At 39.4% G+C, this 22687-nt stretch overlaps 1 protein-coding gene across 2 annotated transcripts in view; it reads left to right on the top strand.

Moving 5' to 3' along the window:
• The first annotated feature begins 262 nt into the window (after positions 1-262).
• Positions 263-22687, top strand: part of CXADR (CXADR cell adhesion molecule) — a 30384-nt gene continuing 7959 nt past the window's right edge. The window contains exons 1-7 of one of the 2 annotated variants that reach the window (XM_015880569.3): positions 263-368; positions 13641-13807; positions 14438-14642; positions 14985-15143; positions 17127-17249; positions 17519-17657; positions 18009-18195. In XM_015880569.3, coding sequence (XP_015736055.1) covers positions 314-368; positions 13641-13807; positions 14438-14642; positions 14985-15143; positions 17127-17249; positions 17519-17657; positions 18009-18195 — 1035 coding nt within the window. In that variant the 5' untranslated portion in view covers positions 263-313. Of the gene's footprint in view, positions 369-13640; positions 13808-14437; positions 14643-14984; positions 15144-17126; positions 17250-17518; positions 17658-18008; positions 22423-22687 lie in introns of those variants that run through there. The other variant, XM_015880560.3, reaches the window with a different exon arrangement.

Below are 22687 nucleotides of genomic sequence, written 5' to 3' on the forward strand. Positions count from 1 at the left end.
CCCGTCCAACCTGGTCTTGAACACCTCCAAGGACGGGGCATCCACAACCTCCCTGGGCAGCCTGTTCCAGGACCTAACCACTCTCCTAGTAAACAGTTCCGACGCAACAGCTCGCAACAGCCCCGACGGTGGCAGATCAGACCGAGACCCCTCGGGGGCGCCCGGCCGACCGGGCACGACGCTGCCCCGCGGGGCCGGGCCGGTGCCGGCCGGAAGTGACGGGCGCTTCACCTGCTGGGCGGTGCGCGCGGGGCGGGGCGGCGGCCGCCGGGAGTCGCGGAGCAGGAGGCGGAGGTGCCGTTCGATCAGCGCTATGGAACCGCCGCCGCTGGTGCTGCTGGTGGGGCTGGCGCTGCTCGGTGCCGCAGGTGGGTGGCGGGACGGGCCCGGGACAAGGGAGGCGCCGGGGTGCAGGTGGAAGGGAAGGAGGGGAGGGAGGCGGTCGGGGCTGCGTTGAGCTGTGAGAAAGGGCGGCGGTGGTGGGGTTGGGGGCTTCTCCCGCCCCTCTGCCGAACACCGGGGTGCGGCCGAGACCCCCCCTCCAGCCCGCGGTGTGGCCGCGTAGCGGGGTGCGCTGCGCTGCGCTCGGCGCCCGGCGGGGCGGACCTGGGCTTTGTTCGCCGCCGCGTTTTGTCTCCTTTCTCCTCCTCGCCTCGTGCATCTGCCTGCTCGCCCCTTCCCCACCGCTCGGGCTTTGCGTTTCCTTTCATTCCTCCTCTCTTTCTTTCACCGATTCAACTTCCAACGTGGTGGCAGCGGGGATTGCGAGAAACGCTTCCACGCGGCTCCCGGCGAGCGGAGCGGAGCGTCGGTTCCCCGCAGCTGCGGGCAGCGATACGGCCGTGCCCGGGGCGCTCCCTGCCCTGCCCTGGTGCCTGCCGGCACCGCCTGCGTGCGAGCGGCTCCGGTGGGCAGCGAGGCTGTAGGATGCTTGGGAGCGGGCACAGAGAGCCCGCCAGGGAAAACCGAGTGTGGGGAGGAAATAGAGCCTGAGAATCTGCGTGCTTAATGCCTCTGCAGGGCTGGTCTTCTTCTTCTGGGAGGGTGGAAGGGACCCTGGTGTCTTATGGGGAGTGGCTGAAGGAACCGAGATTGTTCGGTGTGGAGAATAAGAAGCTCAAGGGAGCCTCTGCAAGTCGCTGAAACGGGGTTGTAGCAAGGTGGGGATTGGCCTCTTCTCCCAGGTAACAGCGTGTCCTGGCCTTGAGGTTTCCAGAGGAGGTTTAAGTTGGATATTAGGAAAAAATTTCTTCTCAGAAAGAATGGTTATGCACTGAGATATGCTGCCCAGGGAGGCGGTGGACTTACTATCCCTGGAGGTGTTAAAAAACCACGTGGATGTGGCACTAAGGGATGTGGTTAGTGGGCATGGATCCGGGTGGGTTGGTGGTTGGACTAGATGATCTTAGAGGTCTTTTCCAGCCCTAACGATTCTATGATTTGGTGACTTCTAGAGCGCCTTTGCAGCCCGATTGTTCTGGATTCAATGAGGATGGCTTTGTGGTGAAGAAGTGGGAAAATGGGGGAGTGTGGGGAAGTAAAAGCAGCTGAATTAAATACTGTGTCAAAGTAAAAAAGCATGCATGGCTTGTTCAAATCAAAAGTCGGCAAACACTTGATTCAATTGATTTATTGATCTCAATTTAGCCATGTGTCATTACTTGCACTTCCTTACTTCAAACTTATCATTTCAGCCAGAATTGGTTCAAACCTAAGTGAAACTACAGCAGATGCCAGAACACCTACAGAGGTTAATGTTTAGAGCAAAGCATGTCAGGCAGAGAGAGTTTGTTTCCTGTTGGAATGCTGATGCCATTGTTGATGTCACCTCTGTTTTGGGAAATTACTCATGGGATCAAAATTCTGCCTGTTTCACAGAGTGATGAGCTCTAATCTCCTGCATAAAAGGGTATTGGTAGTTCAGCATTAACTCGCTCTCTAAGCAGTTGTGTAAGGACTATGAATTACAAGTATTTAGGGGCTAGGTTAGTGATAAAGTTTTCTGTTAAAGTGTTTCTTGTAGCAAAAGCTGTGGAAAAAATGCTTGAGCAGAGTCACACGCACTGCAGATGTGCAGGATCTCTGCTGTAAAGTGTGATAATGCTGTAAAGCTGGGGATGATTAACTCATGGCAATGTACAACATCAGAACCAACCTTTACACCTTCACTTCTCTGAGGTATACGTGTGTTTTGAGATGCCACTGTGAAACTGGATGACTTCATGTACTGGCTTCACATATTTGGCTTTCTGCATGTATGCTTTGATTAGGAGTGGTTTTGTTTGTTGGCGTGGTTAGTTGAATAACTAGCCTGAAAGATACACAGATCTCATAGTCCTTCAAAGGAAGTAACTTAAATCTGTGTATCGCTGGAGTTAGTACAACATCAGAGGTTGCTGGTGTTTTTTCCTCCGCCAGGGTGAGTTAATATTTCTGTTGGTGTTCCTGGCAGATGCTACTTCCTTTGCTGAGGAAATAGATACCTCTTTATGGACTGGAGTTAGAGGAAAGGAACTCACGTGCAGTTGTATGGGAGCTGCTGGCGATAGAGAGCTGTCTCATTGTTGAAGTCCTTGAGTTTGTGGTAGTGGAGTAATTTTATCATGGTACTTCAGGGCTTAGTCCGTGTTGTGTACTCATTTTTTTTCCCACTCCTCCCTGTAAGCCTAATGTTTCTTGTTTCCACGTTACTAACAGTTGAAGGTCGGAAATAAACCTCCTAATCTATACAAAATTAGTTATCTTGACTGTACAAAACAGACGCTCAGCAGGCGACTGAGCTATGCCATTTTGTGTTGAAAGAGAAAAGTGTTTGAATTTAAGCTGTCCCTGAACCCTGCTCAGGTCTGTAATCTCTTTGCTGAGGTCAAATTCACAGTCATAAATAACTAAACTGAGAGCTTTCCCTTTCAGGAAGGAAAGAATTCATCCTAGAATGTTTTGGGATACAAGGGGAGAACAGTCCTTTTCACCCCTATCATTCTAATTGGTCCTGTGCTGACTTTGGCAATTGCCTCAGCATTACTTGGTTGTGCAACTGAACCTGTGGCGGTTTCTTAAGTTGGTGCTGCTGGTGAATGCCCACACACAGAATGGGTCGGTGTAGTGAGGCTCAGCCTTCTGCTCTCTTGAAGACTTAGGATATGAATTTCACATTTGGATGGCTTTCTGCAACTGTATGATCTTTTCTAAAGCTGTTTTAAACGCACGCCAAGCCTGTGACAAGTGACAACTTGATGTTATGTATTGTAGTTAAGTACCAACCGGTCATGTCAAGTAGCTGGGGATTTCCGAAATGTGCAAACTCTCTTTAAATTAATATTGTACAGCTGTCACCAACAAATCCTGGATTAGGATAAAAGAAACATTGAATATGTACCTCTGCAGATGTTGAAGTATTTTATTGAGGAAAATTGGTATTAAATTGTTCTCCAAAGAATGATGCAGGGTTCTGGTGTAAGGAGCGGGGTGGAAACTCAGTGGCAGGTCAGTTTGTAGGTCTTATGATGATGCAAATTGGTGTGTTGAGTTTTTTTGTTATTAATTAATCCTAAGCTTTCTAGAGTTCTTGATCATCTCAAGAGCTAATAAGGGAGTCATAGTCTGAGATTGTCAGTGGCATTGAGCATGTATTTACTTACACAAACAGGAACTGTATGTACATTTGTTACTCTTTCCTGGTTGTACAATATAGGAGGAATCATCTCATTTGAAGCACGATAAAGTTTCTGCAGAGTTTCAGAAGGCTTGAGAATAAATATAACTGCTTAACTTGCAACCCTGATTTAACAAATAAGATATTAACTTCTTTTTTTAATGTGTCATGGCAGAACACAAGCCTTCCATAGCTATGAGATGATTGCAGAAATAGATTCTCATCAATGTTAACGCTTCTTAATATCTGTACATCTGCAGTGATCCTTTTAGCCTTCAGGAAAGGTAGTAATGTGCTGCACATAAATCCTTAAGTGTTTATTTGCCTTGAAAACTGGATTCAGCATGGCAGGAATCTCTTTGGTCCGTAGTGGTAGTTATTGCTGCCCTTGTGTGACTTTAATTTTTAAATTGTTTTTTACAATAGTAGGGGGTAACTTTATACCCTATTAAATTCTGCATTGTTTGAGGCTTTTTTAATAGAAGACCAAGCTTTTAGTTATATAATGTTTGGATAGGGCAGTTATACTATATATATACTATACAGTTTTCTCAAAAACTATCATTAAACAGTATTCATAAAACTTAGGTGAGTATTTCTGACAGTGCTCATGGAGAGCAGAACGTGATAAGTCAGCATTTGATGGCTAGCACACTTTGTCAGGTATGTATAAGTGGGAACTTAAACCTCTTCATGTTTTTATGCAGCAATGGGATCTCAGTGATGCTTAAACTAGGAGAAATTTGACTACCTCTGGGATTAAATGGTCATTGCTATCCTAGTCTCTAAATGCTGAGCTTGGTGCATTTGGTCTGCTGAGGAGTAACTTTTAACAGTTTTCAGAGTTCACGTCCTTATTAACTTTTAATGTCAGTGGACAGTGATCTGATTTCAGGACTTTTTTCCTGCATTTCCCAAATCTTTTTATATTAAGTAGTAAGAAAGAAAAGCAGTAACTGAGGTGGTTTGATACATGTTGTTACTGCTGTGACATCAGTCTTGAGATATGAACTACAGTCATCTTGCTTCATTTAATCTTTTGTTTATCTGAAAGTATTTGATGCATTCTGCTGCAGAGATTATTATAGCTTGTCACTTTGGTCTCCTGGCTGGTTTCCTTTGCCAGCTTCCTGTGTTGGATCAAGCCTCAGCTGCCTGTCTTCACTTTCAGTACTTGTCACAGCATTTTCCATAACCGATTCCACTTTGTGTAGGAATGAAGCTACCACACCTAAATGTCTTTTTTTTTTTTCAGCTTCCTTCATTAATTAAAAAAAAACAACAAAAAAAAAATAAATGAATACTTGTGTGCTTTGTCTTTGGTTCTATTTGTGAGTCAAGAAATTCCTCATAACCATCTTCAGATCTATCTCACCCTCAGAGTGTTTTGAAATTCATTTGCCTCAGTGACCCAAGAGGTACATACACACCAAGGAGCTTGTTTTTGGGGGCCAATATTGTTTCATCATACTTCTTAATTAATCATTTGTTGTTTCTTACATGTATTCATGAGCTTTTAATGGTAGGGACTCATTTTATTTATTTATTTAATTTGCTCACGTTGTAACTTCTACTTCATTTCATGAAGCTTTTAGATGCTGTGTGAAACATTAAATGTGTTTCAACAGTTGTATGGCTCAGCAGCAAGAAGAGCTCCCCTGCCAATTACATCAATTTAGTCATTGCTGGCTAAGTATACAGTCATCTTATGTTGCCTTTCTTTTAATTCCTCTTTTTGCTAGTTTTCATTGTACAGGGAGTAGATATAAAAAGAGCCACTTCACTCTGTTGTCATGGGAGTGAGCAGGTGGCAGTGAAACTGGAGTTCTGTGGAAATCTGTTTCAGAATCAGCTTGAACGTAAATAGGTCCGGCATTCTTGCTGATAGTTTCCTTTACCACACAAATGTATTAGTTGTGTAAGGGCATGATGAATATGTCTGAATGAAGACTACATTAAGCTGTCATTAGATTTATTTTACTTTAACCAGTTAAATTGCATAATTTCAAACATAAAAGAGTTATGCCAACAGCCTTTCCTGGTGCAGGGTGGGAACGATCATCAATAAGATGGCAGAAAAACATTAAAAAAAAAAAAAAAAAGATGAGTTCTGTGCTATCAGTATTCTCCCATGTGAGAAAAATGTGTAACTGTGGCCTGAGGGATCTTAGTTAGGAAGTCTGACTAAATCAGACAGTTGAATGGCTGGATTCAAGAATTATTCTTGCATCTTATTTCAGGTGGTAGCTGGCATTCATGTGGTCTATGTTGAGCCTCTACAGGGAGTTTTCAAGTCAGTAGAACATTACATTTGTGTAAGGTCAGTTTATACCTGTACCTTTTCTTGATGCAACTCGATGAGCTCTCTAGACAGAGCTGTAAGAAAAGGGTCTGTAACCTCAGATCCACTTGAGTGGGATAGGTAGCTTGATTATTTTTTTTTTTTTTATTTTATTTATTTTTTTAGGCCACTTGTTGGATTGTGTGTTTGAAAACTGTATTGTACCAGATGAGCAGGATGGTGAATTTTTCTGGCTGTGGGTTGGAGCTAGTCATGAGCCATTCAGCAGCATTAAGGAGCACCTAAACTGCTTTATGGACAAAAGTTTTGCAGTTCTGCTTACTGCTGCATTTAACTTTCTGGCTATTTAGGGTGGATGTTCTATTTCCTGAAGCATATTCCTTTCCTTCTGTTTACTTCTATGTGGAGAGAGAAGGGATAGCAAAACCGAGCTGACGTTTTGTTGCTTCACTTTAAAGCAGCACCATGTCAGAGGCAATTAACAATTGAAGAACTAAAAAACCCAATACTACTGAATAAAATAACTTTCTGTCTTAATGTGAAGCTTGCATGTGCTAGAGAAAAATGTTTCTTGTTCACTAGCTCGGAAGAGCTCAAACTCCTTTACTCAAGTGAAAGTAATATGGCTGCTCAGTTAAGTGCTTGATTGTACTTGAGCTCCCTAATGCATTGACTGACGGATGTGTCTCATGCTTTCATGCTGCAAAAGGGCTGCTTCATTCATTTGCCTTTTTAATGTTATCAAATTGTCAGGAAAAAAAAACAACAACAAAAAGACAGAATCATGCAGCTTGATTGCTTAGTGACTATAAGCCTTCAATATCAGTTGGAGTAATTGATAAATATGTGATTGGCAGCAGGGCTAGTAGCAAAAAACAGCTGCAGTTGGTATAGACATGGGAGGAGAGGCAGGCTTTTGTGTATATTAGTAGTGTCAGAATGTGGGGTTTTTTTTATTATTATTATTATTAGCTTTGATTATGAGTCTTTGCAGTGGCTGGGTGCCGTTTCTTTTTACTCTTTGGAATCCTATGTATGGATGGGTCCTCGGAGGCTTGTAAGTATAGTGTGACAGTGTGTTTTCACATTACACCTAGTTGCGTTAAAGGTGTGCTGTGTTTACATATGGTGCAACTTCATGTGTCCACCTAGGTTGATACCACATTCAGCAACGGCTTTGGGTTCCTTCTTCCTCTGCCTTCTGTCACAGTTAGTGTAGTGCAGTGGCTGAATTAATTCATTGAACACATTCATTAATCTGAATCACTCTGTGGCTGTGCAGCATGGGGATGAGCAGTGCTTTTTACTCTGGCAGCAGCTTTGTTAGTGTAGGTGTAATATGAATTTATTTCTGTGGGTGGGGTTCCACAGCGGCATAGTAAGCAAGTTCTTATAAAGGCTGCGGTATCCTCACAGCTTTTACATGTGTGGCTTTGTGCTCCTAAAATGTGCTTGTAAGGGTCTCTAATTCAGAGAACTCCATCTGGAAGGAAAAAGGAAAGAATGCTGCATGTGCACAATTTTTATCAGAGTCAACTATTTGTTTTTTTTACTTCTTTTTCATGAAGTGTTTTAGTGGCATAAAAGGAGGTGACGGAATCAGAATTAAGGATGAGAAGGCAGCTTCTCAGTAAGTCCAAATACTGCAGGTTGTACTGCGCCATACTTCATTGTTTGGATGTGACCAAGCATTAAAACTCAGAATTCATAGTGGTTTTCTTTAGGTGTTTGCCTGAACAATATTTCTTCACTTAAAATTAATCTTAATCTCAGTTTTTGTTATATCCCTTCCCCCTATTTGTGTGGCACCCTCCCTACCCCCCTCAAGCCTGTCCTTCACTTCAGCAATGAGATACCAGCTCTCCCACTCTAAACATGATAAGCGTGTTCCTCTCAAGTAAGGTCATCATCTGCTGTAGTTGCCAGGATACTTGGCTAATGACTTTGGGTTTAGCTACAAAAAAAGCTTAAGAACGTACTGAGCAACTTAGGAACACAAGGACAGTTAGGAAAGGAAGGGAATGTTAAGTCGAATCTGAAGAATGTCAAAGGAAAAGAAGTAAAATGTGAGGTGAAAAAAGATTGGTAATCTTAAGCCCGTGATTTTTGGGTTATCTTTGTTGCATAACTATTCCAACTATTTCAGTCAATTACAGTTGGGAATGAAATTTAAAATCATGCTGTGTATTTGCAGGCTTAGGTGTGTTTGTAGTTCTGTTGGTTTCTTTAGAGTTTTTTAAATCAATGTTCTTTATGAGATCAGGAGAAGTAACAACTTCTAACTTCATTGTGCAGTGTCTCTTAACTGGAGTTTGAGGATGCAACTCTGCACTTTTGAAACAAGTTATTAATTTGATCCCCCTTGAGAACTTTCCTGTAACAAGTCGGTTATATCCAGACTGAAAGAAATACTTTTGTCTTCTGAAAGACAGTATGCTTTGCCTGTTTCTTGTTGGTTTTAGTGTTTTGTTTTTCCTTTGTGTAAGTTGAGAGGATTTATGGGTTCAGATGGACTCAGATTCAGTAATCTCACGTTTATTTTTGAATTTATGAATTTTGCCACATTTCTTAGGTAATTTTAAGGTGGTGTTTGTGAAATTCTGAATTACAGATGTTCTTTTTGAGATATTTTATCAAAACTGTTAGCTTAGATTGGCAAAACTCTTCAATTTTTAGAATGGGTCCAGTTTTGGGTTCTGCGTTGCTTAAAGCCATGTCTCAGTGAGTCTGGGGACTGGATAGTGAAAAGGAATATAAGATTGTCCCTCTGGAATCCTAGAGCCTGGAGGTGAGATTGAGAGTTGGCAGAAAGGAAAGCTCCCCTTGGTTAGAGAGGATCTGGTCAGAGATTAAACTAACTCTGTGCATGTAAATCCATGAGCCCCAGTGGGATGCATCCAGAAGCGCTGAGAGATCTGGCTGGAAGCAGTTACCAAGCTGTTCTATGTCATCTTTGAAAGGTCATAGAGAATGGGAGAGGTGCCTGTTATTCCAGTCTTCTGAAAGGGCATGGAGAAGGAGTCAGGAAACTACAGGACAGTCAGCCTCAACTCTGTCCTTGGGAATGTGACAGAACAGTTTATTCTGGGTGCCATCTCTAAGCAAGTGGAAGAAGAGATTATTGTGAGTAGTCAGCACGGATTTTCAAGGGAAAATTATGCTTTACCAATCAGGTAAGCTTCTATAATGCCTACTGTGGCTGCGTAGATATCAAGAGAGCAGCAGATGTGGTGTACCTTGACTTCAGTGTAAGGCTTTTGACACTGTATCCCATAAAATCCTTATGGGTAAGCTTAGGAGATGTGGGGATAGGTGAGTATGTAGGCAAGTGGATTGAGAACTGCCTGACTGGTGAAGCTTGGAGTGTTGTGACCATTAGCGCAAAGTCTAGCTGGAGGCCTGTAGCTAGTAGTATCCCCCAGGGCTTGATATGGAGCCCAGTCTTATTCAACATGTTCATCTGTGACCTGGATGAAAGGATGGAGTTGCACCCCCAGCAAGTTTGTTTATGATAGAAAGCTGGGAGGTGTGGCTGGTGCAGCAGAAGGCTGTGCTGCCATTCAGTGAGACTAGGACAGGCTGGAGTAACTGGGCAGGGAGGAACATTGTGAAGTTCAACAAGGGCAAGTGCAGAGTCCTACACCTAGGTAACAACAACCACGTGCATCAGTACAGGTTAGGGGCTGAACTACTGGAAAGGAGCTCTGTGGGTAAGGACTTAAGTATCCTGGTGGACAAGAGGCTGACAACAAGCCAGCTGTGTGCCCTTATGGCCAAGAAAGCCAATGGTAACCTGGAGTGCCTTTAAAAAGAATGTGGCCAGCAGGTTGAGGGTGGTCCTCCCACCTTTGCTCTGCCCTAGTGGTGTCACATCTGGAGTCCTGTGCCCAGTTTTAGGCTCCCCTGGTCAGGAAAGATGGGGAGCTACTGGAGAGAGTCCAGTAAAGGGCTGCAAAGATGATTAGTGGACTTGAAGCATATCCTGTATGAGGAAAGGCTGGCAGAAGTGGGACTGTTCAGCTTGGAGAAGAATAAGGGGAGATCTTATCAATGCTTATAAATATCTAAGGAGTGGGAATCAAGTGAATGGGGACAGGTGCACTGGTGTTGCCCAGTGACAGGACATGGGGCAGTGAATGTGAAGTGGAACATAGGAAGTTCCATACAAACATGAAAAAGAATTTCTTTACTTTGAGAATGACAGAGCACTGGAACAGGCTGCCCAGAGAGGTGGTGGAGTTTTCTGCTCTAGTGTTATTCAGAGCCCACCTGAGCACTTTCCGATGCAACCTACTGCATGGAACTGCTTTAGGTGATATAACTTCACCAGGATCATTCTGACATGGATTTTTTTTCCCTGTTTTTGCTTGAAATACTCTGTTCATTCATCAGCTTTCTTTTTGTAGCTTATGGCAAAACCTTCCTTCATGTTGATAAGCTGCTCTTGTTTGTGCAAGAAGTGCTATGGAAGCTTACCTAGACCAGTTCTCTGACTATTTGATTGCTCAACTTCATCCCACTGTTAGTAAGGCAGATTAGATGAAATGTGAAAGAGAGTTTTTTATCTTGTCTTTCCTGGCACTGTCTGTAAAAAATTCAAGATTTCTCTGGCTCCACAAACTTGGGATGTTTCCTGAACAGCAAAAGAGGTGTGGCTCTAGTTAACTTGCAGGAAGTACTATACTGGTAGATAGGAAATGCAGGTATGAACATCTGCCTGGATGTTCACGGATTAGTGTGTCCTATCAGGTGGACTTCAGCTAGGCAGGCAGGTTTTTATTTTCCCTGATCTATTTGTAGATTGGGCCCTTTTGAGGTTTAAGTTGAGGGGTGTGTGGTTTGTTCGTGTCAGTAGCTTTGGAAGTGTTAGATTTAAAAGTGTTTCAGATTTTTGCTAAGGTGGTATTTTGGTGTTTTTTATTTTGCTACTTACTGTGAGCTCTGCTTTATTTATGAAATCTGCTGTAGCAGTGTATGATAAGCACAGTGTCAAACATTGGCTTGTTTAGTGCATTAAACATTAACTGTTTGAAACTTATTAAGCTAACAGTACTTTCTCTGCTTTGCAGTTGGCTCTTAGCAGTGCTGTGTTATCATCAAAATCTGAGTTATCTGCAGAACTCTAAAATTACTGCGTACTAAAACTTGCTCTTTAGGTACTTAGCCACTACAGATACAGAAGCAGCACTGCTGTGCCATTAAAAAGTAATAGACTCGCTGTGGTTGAGGGCTATGTTTGGAAGTAAAATGAGTATGGTGGTGAGTTGTTTTTTTAAGAGTGAAGTCTGTCAAGCAAAGCATTAGATCACAGCTGTGCAGGCAAACATCTGTAACCTGTGCTTGAAAGTAGAGTCTCTTAAGTGAATTTTATAGCTTGCACTTCTGAAGACACTAATACACATTTCTGATTATCACTGGTATTTCCTTTTTAAAACCTCATTTTATGAGGAAACTTTAATGCACCTGAAATCATTTCCTGCTTACAAGCAAACATTGGCAAACAATATATGTTTTTGGAGAGCCTGTTAGTAAAGTTGAAGTACTTTGCAAATGCAGGTCACGTATGGATCGATTATGATTTTAAGAGCAGCAGCAAAGCGCATGAACTCATTTCTTAATTCATGTGGAAGCTGTCTGTGCTTCTTTGCAGTTGTGCTCTGTGGTGTTTGTTTCTTCAGCCTTCATTTTGAGCCTGGTGACAGTGCTACTTCAAATGATCTACCTCTGTCGTGCAGTCCCCCTCTGTATTTTTCAGTTGCTGTACTTTATTCTGTTCCAGCTGATGGTTTCTCTCTCATGTTACCTATTTAGGGAGGGATTGTGTTCTCTGGGTTACATAACACTATCATGGCAGTACTATCCAATTGCCAGAAACATTTACATCAAGCCTAAATTTACAGTTTGTGTAAGCCAGAAATCCAGAATTTCAGTGTATCCTGAACTCTTCACATTCTTCATTAAAATGTATATATGTGTATATATAAAAACTAAATACAGAAAAAGACTGAAAATTTACCTTCTGTTACTTCTGTTGCACTGTAGAATGCCTTCTCCGTTCGTTGTGTTTTCTGTATTGAAGACTTTTTAACAAGAGATGCTAATTTCCATCTGTTTGTATCATCAAACATTCAGTTTTTCCTAGATTAAAAGTATAATAGTAATAATGTAGTTTGCTAAACTTTGTTTTACCTGAATAGGAATAGCACCTTTGAGTAATTGGGATAACTATGAGCACTCTTCGTCTTTCTCGTGTGTTAAAAGAACCTGAAACAAGTCTGAAGTTTTATTAGTCCCCCTTAACCCAAAGCAAACACAGATTTTTCTCTCAGCCTAATAGTGTCATACTAGCACTAAGATGCCACAGGCAATCTGCTCATGTTTTGAGGGATGTACTAGGGGAGTGAGCTGAAGTTGTGTCTTTTTGACTGGAGTGGAAACTGAAGAAGGGTGAAGTTTGGCGACAGTATCATTTGATCATTTGTGTGCATTAGCTTTGCATAGATCTTTAATGCATTTACTGAAGTGACCTCAGTCATCTACTTTCCTGCTGTATGCAGAGTCCACAGTGAGTGCTTTAGTCTTACATCAGCTGTCACTAAACCACTGTCTTTGCTTTCTTTTCTGAGTCTTTACTGCTTATGTAGTCGTAGTAGCTTTTCAAGGCTATCAGTCCTGCAGCCAGTTGTTTACTCACAGTGCCAGCACCCCCGGTTCCTTTTCCTTTGCCCTCAGTTTTGTAGTCACTCTTGTTTCAGGTTGTCTTTAAGTAGCATGGGTGCCAGTGAGAGAAGGTGGTAGTAGTAATTTAAACAAAAAAAAGGAATAACAAACAATAGTAGTAATAATACTGTAGTAGTTCAAGGGCCAGATGAACCTTGGCAGTCTCTTAATAACGAATCTGTCTAAACCATCTTTGCCAACATACCTGGCAGCAGGTGGGTATCTCCTCTACAGGAGGGAATTTCCAGCTAGTTTCGCCTCCCACTACCTCCTAGTGCTAGTGCTTGATTCAGTCCCAGCTGGCTCTGAAATCTCCTTTGACTAAGATGCTTACTACTTCTGCCTGTAATTCCAATGTTGACTAAATGGGAAGAATAAATAAAGTAGAAAATTGCTTTGTATTCCAGCATTCTGAAGAGTTTTAGAGATGTTTTGAAGGGATTAATTTCTCCACTCCTTCCAGATAAAGCAGTCCCAAATTCACAATAGTTTTGTCAGTCCTCATTGACTCTGTCACTGTTTCATGCCCTCGTTTTACCAACAATTTTCTTTATTCATTCCAAATGTCATTAGGCATTTCCTGTGTTTTCCTTTTTCCAATAACTATAACGTCAAAGTTTTCAGCAGCAGCCTTTTCATGTATTTAGCTTTGTATGGAACTTGAGGTACGCCAAAGATGAAAGATGCAACTGCCGATTGGCTATGATTCCAAACTAACAGTAACAAACTTTGTATTGTGTTCAGTAATTTCACAGGATTTATTGAGTAGCGATGAAATTTCAACATGATTTTTTCAGTGATATAATTTCCATACAGATATACAGAGTTTGACTTTTTAAATTTTATTTATTTGACTGTTTTTATTTTTATTTTAGAAAGATATGCTAATGTGTAATAGAACACTTACTATGGGAACTGCATGTGAAATGTTTGTAAAACAAAAATTATTCTTTTTTTTAATAGGTCTTACAAGGAGCCTGACTATAACTTCAGCAGAATCAGCATTTGAAAAAGCTCAAGGAGAGAGAGTTACATTGCCATGTACTTTTGTGCTCTCAGAAGAAGATGTAGGCACGCTAGATATTGAGTGGGTCTTGATACCAGCAGATATTCAGAAGAAAGAAGAAACAGTAAGTAAAACCTTCTTAATTTTTGGCAGCTGTAAATGAATTATTAGACTTGGTTGATGTGTGAACTTTTGTAGGTGACACTTTTGACTTTCACCTTTTCAAAATGATGTGCATGTGGTCTTAAATTACTTTGAAGCACCAATGTGGAAGTTTTGAAATAGTGAGAATGTTACAATATTTTATACTTAATTCTGTATTCACTGCGAACAACTCTAAAATTAAAAATGATTCATAGAACAGAAAACTCTGCACTTGTACGCCTACATTATTTTCCTGATGGCTGGTGGTTGTTCATGAGAATTTGGTATTATGGCTTTATTAGTTATTAACTCTTCCATTTATTCTGAAGTCTGAGATTTTACAGAATGAAGATTACATAAATAGTTTTCTTTAATACAGAAGACAGTGTTGACATCCTGTCACCTGAGCAGGTATTGCATTGGAGTATTCGTTAGAGCATTTAGTGTGGTGTTATTTGGGGGAAGGAAAAGGTACGTCATGCCCTGGGATTATTTTAAACAGTAGAGAGAGGCTGCTAAAAATCTGAAGATGTTTTCTTTTTTTTTTTTTTTTTTCCTTCAAATGTTTATGTGCCAAGTAGATTCCTGAACTGTATTTCTTCTTTTACAGATAATTCTATATTCTGGAGATATGATTTATAATCATTATTATCCTGCTCTGGCTGGGAGGCTGCAGTTTACTAATTCTGATCCCAAATCTGGTGATGGTTCAGTGGATATCCTGAATTTAAAGTCAGCAGATACAGGCACATACCAGTGCAAAGTGAAGAAGGCTCCTGGAGTTGAAAGCCAAAAAATACAGTTGAGAGTACTTGGTAAGCAAGTATATTTTTTTTTCATGAATTTTTGGTGGCACATTTGTGTTTATGCTATCCTTCATTTTACATATAAAATGAAAATGTATGTAGGGGAAAGTCATACTGAATCTACAATAGTGCATCCCATTACTAAGTCTTCAGGACAGGGGCGGGCAATGGAAATAATAGAGTAATGAGCATTTTAAAAAATACTGCATCTGATTCGTATTTCATAGATTTTTTTTTTCATTCTTACAGAAGGCTTTGTTGTATAAAATTTGTATAGTAAAGTGTGCTGAAAAGCTAAAACATTACTATTTTGATTGTGACTTACTAATTCAATAATACTTTGTTTATCAGTAAAGCCAGCAAGCACTAAATGCTCCATTGAAGGATCACAGGAGATTGGAAAGGACATCGTGTTGAAGTGTGCATCACAAGAAGGAACCCCACTTTTGTATTATGACTGGAGAAAAGTAGTAACTGGCACACAAGGACTTCCTGCCACTTCCGTGCTAAGTATTGTCAAACAAAGTATTTCAGAATAATAAATAATAAAGATTGTATTCGTATTTTTGACAAATTTTGACTTGTTAGCAGCTTACGTGTGCTTTTAATATAGAGCAGTCTAGAGAAGTGCCACTTCTATCCTTTCAGTGGATAGTACAACTGACATTTGAACAAGCTACTCCAAGTTGAGAGAGATTCTTATCATTAGGTTTGCAGACTCATGCTCATCTATGCATACAAATGTTTTGACTGCTCTGACTTGCTGATTCTTGGCTGCTTTTTTGTTCAGATGAATGGGCTGAAGAGTCAGATTAGAGTCTACACCACTGGTTTGAACTGCATTTTCAAAAATGGAAATGAAACTTGAATTTTAGTAGAGATTGAAGTGAGAACTTCAATTCCTGATCAAGTGATGGAACTGCTTAGTTAAGGAGGGGAGAGAATATGTGTGTATAGAAGAGAAATTGTTATAAGTAAAGGAAAAAGAGAAGGTTGTCCCTCTTCTTATGTGAGCTGACATCCAGGAAAGATTTTCTTAAAAACGCTGGCTTATAAATTGAGAATTGTTATTGTGGTGGTGCTGGATTTTTTTCTTGTGGAAACTTAGTTGCTGAAATTTATTAGAGAAGTTGATTTTACTCATCAGTTTAATTCATTGGTAGTTTCTGAGTTCTGACTTTGAAAGTTATTCTGGAATATTTTATGTAATTATGTTTTGCAGTACCAATTCTTGTTTACTTTTGTAGTTAAAACAAAAACAAAAACAACAAAAATACAACCTCTTTAAGCCTTGAGATGGTAGGCTTGACTTGCAGATAGAGCCCTTTAATTATTTGCTGAGATGTGTTTATAACATACAGGACAAAAAGTATCATCATATGTCCAAGAGTAGTTATAGTCTTGGGGAGAGAGATTAGGAACATGTGTGGGTCTTTCTCATAATGATCTCCTGTCCTCCTGTTATTTATGCTTCAGGGTCTTCAGTGTAGTTTAATTGACCTAAGCCAAACAAAGATGACCATCTGAACTCTGCTTTGTACTTCTCCATTCTACTTAAACTATAGTTCAGCAGTATCTGTGTATCTTAGGGGTCATAACTCCTAAAAATTAATTGTGCTTGCCTTGTGCTGTGCTGTTTGATACATCCTATTTCTTGTTTTGACAGCACGCAGTTAGTTATTAATGTCTCTCTGTATCACTCAAGACCTTAAGCTTCTGTTGTGGTTCTCTCTTCATCCACGTTGCAAATTTGTCTCATAAATAAATTGATAGTGCTGGACAAAAATGAGGAAGTATATGAAAATGGTGCGTAACATCATAAAGATACTGTTGCTTTGGGCTTGTGATTGTGGTTTCAATATGCTGTCAAGAGCCTAGGTGCTGCTGAAAGAGCTAGGTCTTTGTGTGATTCTTTGTTATGGTGATGTTGTCTCTTGGCAGCTTGGGGTTTAAGTGCTGATGGCAAATCTATGTACAGTCTAAGTGTTCAAGCCGTTTGAAGTTCATATAGTAAAATCTCGGAGGTAGCAAACAGTTGCTTTGGAAGCCTATCTAGAGTTAAATGGTCACCCACTGGATCAGCCTTTTGTGTTGAACGTGAGTTCTGCTGACATCTGAGCTGTTTGCATAGAATAACTTAATATACAGAAGAGAAGGAGATTCCTTTGGGATGCAGTTAATCCACTGTATTTTAAAACTCTAGGCTAGAGTGAGGGAGCTTTCATTTTAAGCATCCTTTTCTTTCCATTGGCAGAGCAACTTGAAGGCCTTAATACTAAAGTCAATTTCTGTGGCATAAATTTCTACTAAAGTAAAAGGCTTTTACAGATAGTAGCATTCTGTGACGATGTAAGCTTTTGGTTTTGAGAATTGCTTTCAACATGGCATTTTTAGTTAAGATTTCATGTATGTGCTTGATTAATAATTTTGTTTCACTGAATTGGAGATTAAACTTCGGTAAATGGTAAACCTTTTGCTTTTTGTTCTTTGTAGATAAAAATACAGGGGAACTTCTCTTGAAAAATGCCTCTAAAGACTATTCTGGTACATACAGTTGTGTTGCTTCAAACCGAGTTGGCACAGATGAATGTTCTGTTGAGCTGAATGTCACCCCTCGTAAGTGTTCACTGTGTAGTAGTCACATAGTGTTTTGTGTATTTGAATAATTTTGTTTCTCTATATTCTTAAAAGCTTAAAAACAGCAAACACTTTTGCAGCTGAGGGTTGCTGCTTTAAATTTGTATTTTGGCAAAGATTTATTTATTTTTTTTTAATGTGGAAAGATTTGATTCTGTGATTTAGAATGACAGGAGAATTGTAACACCTTTATTTCAGTGATATACTAGGTTTGATGCTTAAACACTACTTTAATTTATCTATTCTAGCTATAAATACAGCTGGTGTAATTGCTGGAGCTATTCTGGGAACTCTGTTGGGTCTTGCCTTATTGGCTGTTCTTGTCTTCTGTTGCTGTAAGAAGCATAGAGAGAAGAAATATGAGAAAGAAGTACATCATGAAATCAGGTAATGACATGTCTGGCTTGAGGGGTGCTGCTTGAAAATTAACTTCTAAATGTCATTCTGCAAGGAAGATAGCTCATAGTTGGAATTTCTGTTTTAATCTGCTAAATTTATTAAAATGCTAACAGTTTATCTGAGAACTTGTTTTGATTGTGGTGTAGTAATGTCTACCTATTTTCAGTAAAGATCTTAAAGATAATGGAAAACTTCCTTTTATTTTTTTTTAACAGAATTAAAAAAAAACAAAACCTTTTTGTCTGAGTCAGAATAGGAAGAAACAAATGGAAACATTATTATGTAAGCTGCGTAGTAGTAGTGACTGAACTCCTGTTGTGCAACTGTTCTTTCTTTCAGAGAAGATGTTCTGCCTCCAAAAAGTCGCAGTTCAACAGCGCGCAGCTACATAGGCAGCAATCGTTCTTCTCTGGGTTCAATGTCTCCCTCAAATATGGATGGATACTCCAAAACCCCATATAGCCAGGTTCCAAGTGAAGACTTTGAACGTACTTCTGGTCAAAACCAAACCATTGCATCCTCAAAGGTAGCTGCACCTAATTTAAGTAGAATGGGAGCTGTCCCCGTGATGATTCCAGCACAAAGCAAAGATGGGTCCATAGTATGAAATACTAATTTAAGTCCTGTTTTTTTGTTTTTAAGTGTTTGTTGTAAGTATTAGAGAAAACTACAGTATTCCAACCCTCATTTAAACAATGGCATGCTATTTTCCTTGAAGAAAATGAACACGTTTTTTTGAAAAGCCACCAGTTCTCATTTTTTAATTTTAAACTTATTAGTGTGTAACAGTTGAACTATTGAAAGTGTGGAAGTTCCTAAATATCAGATACTGAAGGTGTTTGGATCTCTGGTGGCTTACTGAAGAGACATTCTTAGCTGATGTGCATTTTCAGAATCTGAAAGAGTAACACAACTGGGAAGTAACAAAACCATTTCATGTGTAGACCATGAAATTCCTCAGAGTTCTTGAAGCTTTATTCTCAATGTTGGAGTAACAGGACTATTCTAATTTGGCCACTGTGGCTGATGAGCTTGCATTGGGGCTGAAATACTGAGGATGAATCTGAATTCTGCTCAAACTCAGAGGATTTATGCAGTTCTTTAAGTTGGTGATGTTTGTCTGGAGTGTTTCCTGAGTTAGTATCTCAGGGGCTGCCAGTCATTTGGTTGGTTTGGTCAATTTAATGAATCTTTTCTGACTGTAAAATCACAGTGAGTAGAAATGTGACGGGAGATTTTGGAAGCTCCTTGAAATCAGAATTTACTGCAATGACTAGTTCAAGTAGTGTCAGGTAATTAATTAATCCTTTGTAGCAAGTCTTACTAGGTAGTTACTAGTGGTATCTAAGTTCTAAAATCTATAGCTCAACTGTTACATCGTCAAAGTAAGAGTGAACATGCACCTCTGCAGGTCTTAAGTTAGCTGTATCTCACATTTTCAAAAGCCTGCTTAGATTCTGGGACAGTGTTTTTTCTAACCCAAATACCTAGAAGTTTCATGGGCTTTATTAAAGCTGTTAAGTAACTGGTTTTTGTTAGTTGCTCTTGCTCTAACATTGTTTCAGAAAAATCTTTTCTAGATTCAGGTAAGCAACAGATTGTCTAAAGAGACTAATTCACTTCCTCATTTCTTGTCTGTTCAACGCTCCTAAGTATTCTTCATAGGTGTTTAGATTCTCATCAGCAAGAGCTTCACACAACCAGAATCTAAGAGGAAATAGTTATCCAGAATTGTTGATAGGAACATGGTGTTTGAAGAGTTCATTTAAATAAAATAAAAATAAAAGAAAAGCCATCCCATTTTTGCAAACTTAAAATATTACAGGAGAAATAGGATAATTCCTGATCTTAGTTGCACACCTACTTAAGGATTTTTGATAGCTTCTGATGAGTGATACTATATATCTGTAGAAGCTGGATTTAAAGTTAATGGCTCTTTGAATCTTTGGGGGTTTTGTTGTTGTTTACTTTCCTTCCTATTTTCTAATCTCCTTCTCGTCTTGTGCTTGGGAGTGTAGGGAGGAGTCCCTTCAGCTTATTCTAGGTGAAGATGTAAAGCTGCCCATTTTTTTTTTGGAAAACTAAATGAATACAGTATGTGGCACAGAGGTTGGTGGAAAAAAAAATATTTGAAGAGCCTGTTGAAAGGTGTTAGGAGTGTTTGTATGTAGCAGCAGTGTGAGATAAGATTTCCTCAAACTTCTAGGCTTAGTGTTCTGCTTTCTCGTAGCTGGTTAGATCTGTGATAAATTATTTGACTTTCTACTAAATATTTGTCTTATGTATAGTTAGATGCACAATTTTTGGTTGGCTCTGTTAATATAGAAAACATACCCTTCATAATGAATTTAGATACTTGAATGGCTACTAAGTGTTCTAGACTTAACAATTTTACACATTTGGAACTTTTTTAGATTGTAAACTTATACTGTTAGAGATCAGACTTTTTATCTTTCATGTGTGCCTTTTCAATAAACTTTGCCTGATTGTATCTTCGGTTTTTATGAACTTTCTGGTGCCTAAATTTACTGTTTGGACAGGTGCTTAGATGATGGTACAATTTTTAAAACATGACACTGTGATCTGATTTCTTGATTCTTATGTACTATTTATACCTCTTCTTGCCTGTTTCTGGATGTGATTTCAGTGGCTCTCTGTATTGTTCTGTATTTCAAAATGTGAGTTACTCCTTCAAGTGATAATTACGATGTAAGTGTTTATATTCCTGAAAGCTGTTCAGTTGAACTAATTAGGTGGATGATTGACTCTCACTTGTGTGGTGAATAATAGGTTTAGAAACTGTGCCAAACACATGCTTGTGAAGAACAATAGATGAGGAGACATCTTCTTGCATCCAATTACTATGATAGAAGAGACTTTAGGATATTTTAATCATAAACTGATTGTTTACCTTGAAACTAAGGCCTTTCCTAAATAAAAGGGTGTGGTTATTTGGATCATAAATAAAAGTTGAGTACAAAACTAGAACTGAATCACAGACTGAGAAATAGCTAGAGACCTAAGCAACCAGGCAGCAAACCTACTGAACTTAATTCTTAGCCATCTATGGACATATGTGAGATTAGGTGCGGCTTTTTGTTGTTTGTATCTGTTGGTTTTTTTGTTTGCCCTGTGACTCCGTGCTTTCCATCAGGTAAGCCCTGGGACGCTCAAGAGTAGTTATCTCACTCAAACACGCAGATTGGAGTTTACATATGCTTTAATGCTCTGTCAGATTGCACAAAACAAAAAATCGACAGAATGGAAGGACAGCATGATATGCCCTAAGAGCCTAGCTGTTAGGCTTAGTAGCCTTGACAGTGTCTGTCTATTTATGTAATGGCATGGAAAATAAAAGGAATGGAATCTGACATAGTCCGTATCTGAAATAAAGAACCTCTGACTTGGGGTAAACTTTCCCTCAAGTTGCTCTCATCATGCCTTTTTGAATGAATAAAACACTACAGCAACATAATAGCACTATTATAGATGATTTCTTCAGTCAGTAGATTCATCATTATAATTCAACACTGCATTTTAATTCTCAAAAGCAGCTACTCTAGTTTAGCAGCAGTTTTTAGCTGTGTAGGACACAAACTGAGAAATCACGAGGTGTCTGATGTTACAGATAAACCTGCTAACATAACTTCTCTGGGAAGTAATGGCAGCTGATATGCCAGTTGGAAGGTGGCATTTTTTATGTCTCATTTTATTTAAAAAGAGGGGTAAAAAAATAGAGGAGGGAGGATTGGTATCGTTATGTAAATAGTCTGAATGAGCTCAAGAAATTACTAGCTAATGTCATGACTGTAAACTTGCTTGTTAAGGATGACAGTGTAGAAGAAATCGTTGAGTTTTAGCATGGCTTGAATAGTATTAGACTTGTAGTACCGTAAAGATTATGTAACATTTGTCCATACACTATGAGCCTTCTCATAAATTTCCAAAATGGATATTTAAAGATAATCGTGTGAACCTTCCTTACCTAAAAAAGAATACTTTTTCTTTTTTTATTAACTATGTAGTGCACAGAAATGCCTTGTTGGAGGAGTAAAAGATGATTTTTGGAGCAAATGTACAGTGCATACATCTTTATCAACTGTAATAGTCACGTTTGTATTAGATGTATGCTTCCTGCTTAATAGTACAAATAAGACTTGTCAATTGCAAGCTGTCTCTGTAATAATGAATATTGTATATTATTGTTTTCCAGGATAGCTTTTTGGTTTTGTTCTTAACTGTGTATATTCCAGATCGTTTCAGATCGCTGTGGTAGTCTAAAGACACTATTTGTATCACTTGAACCTTGTTTTATACACTTGATAGGTGCTTTATAGGGCCCTTTGGGTGTTGGTCCTCTGGTGTGCGGCACAGCTCGAATGAAATTGGAGCAATAACATTTCTCGGAATATGACATGTCGCAGCATTGCTTTACACTTCTCGTGCACAAAGCATGAACTTGAATATTGATATGAATTTCAGTATAAGGTTTTATATTCACGTTTTTAGGGAATGGTATCATACAATGCAAAGTACTGTGAGTGAATCTGTAAAAAAAAAAAAACAAAAAAAACAACAAACAAATCCCAAATTTTTAAGCGCTGTAGTTCCATGACAGACTTGTGTACTTTTTGAAATAAAACTGTTGGAGAAAACAGTAGTCTGTCTTTATTCTAAAGCAGCAGTTATGTATGCCTTCAGCTTTCTGTCTGTAATTAGAAGTGAACTAATAAATATAGCTGTGTATACCGCACTGGCAGTAATCATTTATTGCTTCTTTTATTCCCCCTGCCCTCCCCCATTATCTTCCAAGTTAAGGAAAATAAAACTGTTTATAGGTCTTTTATAACCTACAGTTAATGTGGGAGTTCTGACTGTAAGTACACTGATGCAGTGGTCAGTTTAAACAGAAAATCTGAAACAATAAACCAGGAAGGATCTTATTTTTTGTCTTCTCTTATTTTAGCTAGAACTAAGTATTCCTGAATCTAATTCATCAAGAATTCATACAAGAATGT

Source organism: Coturnix japonica, chromosome 1 (genome assembly GCF_054131305.1).
Source record: "Coturnix japonica strain WE chromosome 1, WE-NBRP24, whole genome shotgun sequence".
NCBI lineage: Eukaryota > Metazoa > Chordata > Aves > Galliformes > Phasianidae > Coturnix > Coturnix japonica.